This window comes from Paralichthys olivaceus, chromosome 21, assembly GCF_024713975.1.
Source record: "Paralichthys olivaceus isolate ysfri-2021 chromosome 21, ASM2471397v2, whole genome shotgun sequence".
NCBI classification, from domain to species: domain Eukaryota; kingdom Metazoa; phylum Chordata; class Actinopteri; order Pleuronectiformes; family Paralichthyidae; genus Paralichthys; species Paralichthys olivaceus.
The window spans coordinates 3,982,396-3,990,000 of NC_091113.1; the positions used below are offsets into that span (position 1 = coordinate 3,982,396).

Below are 7,605 nucleotides of genomic sequence, written 5' to 3' on the forward strand. Positions count from 1 at the left end.
TTGTTAATGTGTATTTCTCCGTTCATCTATTTTCACAGCTTTTATTTGAAATTCTCAATCCATGAAATCTAAACCGAGGTTTTGTTCATTTGATTGTGTAATTTGCCATTTAAGGGATAAAACTCTGCAAAAAGATTCGACAAAGGCACACAAGGTTTTTGGTAAAATATATACTTTTTATTTATTTCTTCATACAAAGAAATATTATGAATGTTCAGTATTTAATCATCTAGAAACATCTGTTCCATTCTGCTTTGCATTGTGTAAAATTAATTCCTTTGTTGTACATACCACAAAATACTTGATTTACATGTCTTTCTCTGTACATACAGATCTGCTAGTCTAAATACATACTATATGTGGGAGTGAAGAACATTTCTAACGCCTTAGTTCTCAAAACAGGTTGAATAAAACTCAACCGTAACAGATGCAGCAACGTGGAGTAAACCCATGAGTGCAGGTTCTTTATTTGACTCTCAGATATTACAGTTACATGAACCTGACCCAAATTCAAATGCAGAACTTCACCGGTTACTGTCCTTCTGAAATGCAACAGCATAAATGCTTTTATTTTTTTAATAATCAAACATTGCACTAATGAGGGGGGGGGGGGCGAAGGCTTAAAATTCTTAAGAATAGTTGCACAGGCAGAGTGAAAGAAGTACGGCACCACTTAAAAAAATACAGTGTCACGAGCCTCCATCTCCCCTTCCACCGCTGCTCTGAGGCTGAACCAGGCGGCTGGTTCCAACATGAAGGTTGAAGGTCATTGTGTGTTTTGATGACAGGAGCCGGGTGGCTGTGTTGATTCGGGGCGTTAAAGAGGCACAACGTTCCCTTGACTTGAAAAGGAAAGACGCACAATCAAACTTAACTAAAGCTGAGGGACAATCTGACACGTGACACTGATTTCAGGGAGTCTCCTGCGTGAGGACAGGTTGTGTACATTCAGTCTTAAGCACATGACGCCTAATAATCCCTTCCCGTGTTCCCTGCATTTTCATCAAGGCCGCCACATGGAGCGTGCATAGCGCAGCGTAGCTCGTTCTCCCGGAATAGCGTGCCACCCGCTGCAGTGAGACGGAGCAGCACTTCAAAGAACGATATCTTTTTCTTTCTTTTTTTTTTTTTTTTGCTCTCCCTCTTGCATATCAAGAATTCAAGCAGAAAGACAAAAACACAGAAGCGATGGTGGGGGTGGTGGCAATGGGGAGGGGAGGGGGGTGGAAACATGATATCAACCCAAAGGTGTTTTTTTTTGGGTGGGGGGGGTTTTGGCAACAATTGGGAGGTGAGATCAGTGGTGGAGGGATGCAGCGAGTGAGGATGATGACGGTGAGTAAGGCGTAAAGTATATCGGCGGCAGACGTCGGCACCGGAGAGGTTAGACAACGAAACCTGCGCCTGAGGCGATTCTTGCTTCACTAAAAAACCCTTTCCTCTCACTTTGATCTCCTCGGTTTGGAGATCTGAGACGGGGCCCGGTGGATCGACTCGCTGAGGTGAAGCCGTCCGTCTGTCATCTTTTCCATCTTCAAGCTCCATTTCGGAGAGATGCGCCTCGGCTGCCTCACGCAAAGATTTTCCATCTCACCGTGAAAAAACAAGGCACATACACCTACTCCTCCCCTCAACACACACACACACACACCAGCCCCTTCCTTTGCCCGCTGTGCTCTCCACAACAAATCAAACGGCCCTCAAGGAAATTTGATTGAGACTTTCCGTGACCTTTGAACCGGACAGATAGAGCAGGATTCTGGCTCTGAGTCAACAATGCTCCTAATGGGGGAGTCGGAGAGCGGAGGGGGGGGCTCAATTGATCTTCCAGTTACCTTTACGCAATTAGCATAATGTTAACATGGGCACTGACGTGGTCCGGGATGGGATTTAACGTTTGATGGATGGGTCATTCATTAAAGCAGGCAGCAGGAGCACCGAGGATGAAAGGGCGGCTGTGTACTTTAAGTATGAGTGACACAATGAGGATCAATTAGGTCTATTGATCTACCTGTGACTGAGAGGACTGAGATCTGCAGCTCAGGCCGAAGCCAAACAAAGATTTTGTGGTAAAAACAGTGGAAGTTCTGTATTTTAGGCTACAGACATACGACTGAAAATGTTGATTTCAAAGTATTTTGGTTCTGATCAATTTGAATCCCCTTTCATCCTGAAATTGAAAATGCATATCACGTGACCACTCACGTACACTGGGCTCGTCTTCTACACGCGGAAGCGGTTGCAGCTTTGTAAAATCTATCTGAGGCTCATGCTGTCATGTGATAGGAACCTGACGAATCAGCAAAGGCTAAGATCCAATCATCAAGCGTTTGTGAGCGTCAGTGTTTCCAAATATCTCTACGCATTCAGACTAAAACGAAGCGTGAACATGTGTTTTCAAACTAAAACAGGACCATCTCCAAACATTTTAACGGTTCTAAAACTCCAGAGCGACGTGGAGGCCGCACGTTTCCATTTAGGTTTTCAAAACGGAAGCGTGGTCGTATGGATGTAGCCTTCGTGAAACACCTTGTAGAAGAATCGCACTCAGAGCGACAGGGTTCGAACGAGATGAAGTTGTGATGCATTTATAAATGAGGACGCACAATGGATATGTGTTCTCCACTCTGTACCCGTAATATGGTGCTTTTACACGTTCCACCCCAGTTTCTTCTCCAGGTGTCGCTCATAGTCTTCGTAATGAAGCACCAGTAAATCCACTGAGTTTACAGGACGAGGAGCGAGAGAACTCCAAATCAATATGAGGAATGTTGAACAACATGGGTCAGATGTTATGTACAAATATGGTTAGGCAGCTTAGTGAATTAATTGCTTAGAAATAAAAATAAATTATTATAAAATAGATTTCTGTACATTTTACATATATATAGCAATATTTCCACATCTTGCCATTGAATTACAGAAGAAAAAAAAAAAAAAAACTTCTCAACAAATCCAACAAAGTCTCTCAGAACCTTCACATCAATCCCAACCAAAGTTGTGTCCCGTCATCTGGTAGAACTTCATGTTGAAGGGCCTGTAGAAGTCCCGGAGCCTCTGCACCACCTCGGGGTCAATGTTCGGATGGGTCCTCCCTTTGGTTTTTCCCAGGCAGTGGGGCTTGCTGCTGCCCTCTGCCTTCTTGAGGCACGGGAAACCCTTGGTCTGGTTGAAGTAAAAGTGTTTGTCCGTGATGATCCGCTTGAGCCCCAGGAAGTCCTGCACGCGGCCCAGCTCTCCGGCCGGGTCGCTGATCAGACGCTCGCCGCTCACAAACAGGATCTGGTCCATGGGGAAGTACTGCAGCCAGTTGTCCAGGTGCTTGGCGTAGATGCCGATCTGGATGGCGCTCCACGAGGTGTCGATGAGCCCCGTAGTCCTGTTTTTGAAGGTGAGGCTCTCGAAGGAGGGAATGTCCGGCTTCTTGGACAGTGTCTGTGTGTAGTCTGAGATAGCCCTGGTGACGGGGTCCCTCACCACCACGATCAGCTTGGTGTCCCGGGACATGGCGGAGATCCGGGCGGGAGCTTCTCTGGTCACAAAGTAGCTGGGGGTTTTCTCCATGGTGATCTGGCCCTCCAGAGTCTTGGGCATCAGCTCCCTGGAGAGAGGAAAAAGGACAAAACGGAGGTGAGGAGAAGGGTATGGTGGAGCGAGATCTTACATAATGTGATCAAGTTGATGGAGAGTGCTGCGTTCTCTGTACTCATTGACTCACTGGCTGTGTTTGGCCTTATTATAGGGCTTGAAAACCTATTAGTGCAGGCAGCTCTCCAACATCAACAAGCTCACTCACTCATATGATATCTCACCACTGACAGAAAACAGAAAACCCTTATTTACAGCACAATCAAACATGGGGGAAACATTTACAGGAATTTCCAAACACAAGCAACCCTTCATTTAACCATATTAGGAATTAGGAGCCGGGTTTTCCCACCTCAGACTCCAGAATTCCCCCTTCTTCTGTTTGCAGCTGCACCACTCTTCTGCTTCCCCTTAATCATTTTCATTGTGGATTATTCTAATTATGCATATTTTATGATTTTAGCTTTCGGTAAGTATGAATACTGTTGTTGAGCTCATCTTTCTTAAAATGCTGGATGTAATGTTTCAAAGTGGTCGGACTCAAAATCCACTTCCCTCTTTATACCATTGGAACACACACACACAGACACAGACACACACACACACACACACACACTGCCTCGCTGACTCGGCATAGCCGTGCCACGGTGCCCCACCCTCCGATCTGCGAAAAATCGAAAGTGCTATGATGCTGAAAGATGATGAGGCATGTTTCAGAAAGAGAATCTGTTTTCTGACGAGCGGGTTTGGCTTTTTTTTTTTTTTTTTTTTGGTGAGGGTTGGCTGATGGTCCTCGCTCAGATATGTTACATGCAGACGTATAATCAAGCAGCACTTGAGAACAAATGGTTTTGAAGGGAAAGTAAATGCGCGCTGCTCTCTGGGTATTGGATTTCAAAATTGGTGGCCAACCGCAGCGTCTAGATTATCGTGGAGGCGATAAGAGTGGTTTGACTGACGTTGGGGTGGGGGTGGGGGGGCCTGGGGCGGCTCCTGCACCAGGAAAGGAAGTATAATATAGCTGGAAGTGTGATGCACGTGGGATCTGATGTGTTTCTGGGGCTGGATGGATGGGACGGACACAGAAAAAAAAAAGATGATTACTGACTCTTCAGGGAAAACAGCAGATAAGCACTTTCAAGCACTAAAGTTGGAAAAAACAATGGAAGGCAGAGATAACCGAGGACACTGATCAGGGTGAAGCCGCTCTCACAGATAACACTCATGTTCTACCCTAAACCGTACCTTTGTTGTTCGAGCACTGATACACCATTGTGTGGACACTTCTATTGTACCGGATCCCATTCAAATACTGTGTATTTACAAACTGATAAAGGTAACGACAACTGACACATTCTGTACCGTCACCAGTCTGTAACGTTCAATTCTTCCCCTGAGCTTCAGCCGCTCCTCAGAAATATTCTCTGAAAGCCGGGAATCTAGTTCATGTCCTTCCAGCTCATGGCTAATTCATGGAACACCGTCTCTCCATCAATGCACGTATTTGTGTGCAAGAAAGAGGGAACGTGTGAGAGGCAGAGAGAACATGCACCAGCGTTAAGGTAACCAATAAAATGCCTGATGGAAATGGTGTTGGCTGATTTGTGTAATCCTAATGCAGAGCCAGTGATCTAATTATGATAATATCTTCTTGATTGCTTGCACATCAGCAGGCGCAGAGTAGACAGAGGAAAAGAGGCCGTTTCCCAAACCTCATTAATAGCCTATTGAAATCAAAACAGATACAGAATGTGGTTTTATGCAAGAGCATGACAGATCTTCCTGCCAGCAAACCATGTCTGGAGACGCAAATGCAAACAGCGCATCAGGAGCACACGCACATTCAAAACTGTTTATGCAGCATCTCTTGAATGTCTTCAAGGAACACAAACCGAACACGCTCCAACTAAACCGCGCGCCATTCGTCATTTTATCCGCGCACAATGGCGATACCGGCTGCGAGCTTCTTGTCATTCCTCGCGCTAACACGCACAAAGAGTCCGGAGCCGACACCGAGGAGGCAAATGGCTTCCCATCTAATCCGATTTCAACATGACAATGGAGCACGCAGATAGGGTGGAGGCCCGAGTTACAATGTGCACAGTGATAGATTATGCTGATCCGAGCTCGTGGAATCCTTGTTTTAAAAAAGAACGCATAAAACAAGGGGATGGTTGGACAGCGAGGGAGAAAACAAGTGGTGCAGAGAACTGAGAGAGAGGGAATCTGCAAGAAGAGGCCCCCCTAATAAAAAATCTCCACCTCTGACTGTGCTCCAGCCAAAAAGGCAGGAAGAGGGAAAAGAGAGGGAAGAGAGAGAAAAGAGAGGAGGGGGATTTTAGTGGGACAAGTGGCTCTCGGAGAAACAATGCCCATTATGCTCCATTTTGATTTATGAGGTGCTGCTTTTAAAGATTCCGTCAGCAAACAGGCAATTCTGTGACACCGCGCTCCTCTTTTTTCCTGCTTTTCTTTGAAAGTAAGCCATTGTCCCTGAGCGCAGGGGTGAGCAGGGCAGCGGTCAGGGCAGAGGAGGCGGGGACGGGGGCAGAGGGTGGAGGGCGGAGGATGGAGGAGGTGGAGGGGGGCTCATCGAGGGTTGAGTGGAGCACTTTTCCGTCCCTCTCAAACTCAAGAGAGAAAAGCCTTTTGGAGAGATCCTGAGGGGAACCTGTGCCAAAATTGCCCTGTAAACATCCACCCTGCCCCCCCCCCTGGATACCAGAGAACTCCTCCAACCTGCATGTGTGGGAAGCAGCAACAGCAAAAACTGTAAATAACTAACTTGACCTCAAATGTAACGACAGAAAACAGCCTCCTCACTTGCTCGTACTTTTAAGATTCGTAATCCGTGCACTTTTTTCCCCCCTGCACCTTTGTCCATTCAGAATATTTTCCAGTTGAAAGAGAAAAACAGTGATAAGACGCACAGCAGAGGCCCCTCGTCACATGACGGCATCAAACGGGGGCCGGGCGGAGTGGCCCTTTGGCCTGCGTTTTAAAGAGCCCTCGTCCTGCTGGAGATAAATGGCAGGCAGGAAAAGGGTTATTTCTGTCTGATGCTCCTGTCACGTTTGATCTGATGATAACGGGCTGCCGCTGAGCAGTTGACAAAATGTCTAGTTTGCTCACAGACAAAAGAGAGAAAAAGCACTCGGCGCGTGCCTGTCGATTTCCTGTTTGATACAAAAGGTTCGTCAATTGTCTCACATGTCTGGATGTTGAAAGGATTTGAATCGCAAATGAGGGTTTGTTTATTTGAATACAGACAAATCAGAGGGCATTCTGTATCTTCGTTTGAAGGGAGGGTGCAGCTTTAACCTCACGGGCGTTTAAAGCTGAAGATGTCTGGTTTCTGAGGTTTGAGGACCCTCGAGGAATCGTTATCTCCCCTTGGGAGGCGACACCACCTGAAACAACAACATGCACTAAACAGCACTTAGTGTCGCACTAAGTAGAGGAGGACTGAACCTTTTCTGACTAAACCAGGAGGAGAAAATCAAACAAATAAGCTCTTCCGTTCGCTATCGGCAGCTCCCTCCTTTACATTAAAACACTCCACTCCACTCTTCACCCTGTTCTCTCCCCCATTGATCCCTCAAGTTCCTCTGACCCCCGACAATCAGGCCCCGAGGAGCGATAGCAAAGTGACACTTCACAAGTGGGAATAAAGGAGAGGGAGCGAAAGAGGGATGAAGTAGTGAAAGGCCGCCTTTCTTTTCCAAGGGCCTCTTAGCCGAGCACTCCGCATGAACCGATGTGAGGGACATTTTTTTCAAGGGAAACACAAAGAAACATCTTTATTCCTTATTTGTTGATAAGGATCTTGAGCTCCACTCGTTCTTATGTTTAAATGCGAGCAAACAAGAGTGTGATGTGCAAATTCAAACTGAACACATGCATTTTATTTTTCATAAACCAATGCATGGGGTAAGAGTCCCCTTCCTGGTGCTTTTAGAAACACAGTGAAAATGATGGTGGATGCAGACAACGTAGGTTTGTTGCATGAATTCATGG

The 7,605-nt window shown here is 46.3% G+C and overlaps 1 protein-coding gene across 1 annotated transcript in view; it reads right to left on the reverse strand.

Annotated features, from left to right (window-relative positions):
* Positions 1-1,108: 1,108 nt before the first annotated feature.
* LOC109644234 (heparan sulfate glucosamine 3-O-sulfotransferase 3B1) overlaps positions 1,109-7,605 on the reverse strand; it is a 17,626-nt gene continuing 11,129 nt past the window's right edge. The window contains exon 2 of the mRNA XM_069517395.1: positions 1,109-3,601. Within this exon, the coding sequence (XP_069373496.1) occupies positions 2,983-3,601 (619 nt within the window). The 3' untranslated portion in view covers positions 1,109-2,982. The remainder of the gene's footprint in view (positions 3,602-7,605) is intronic.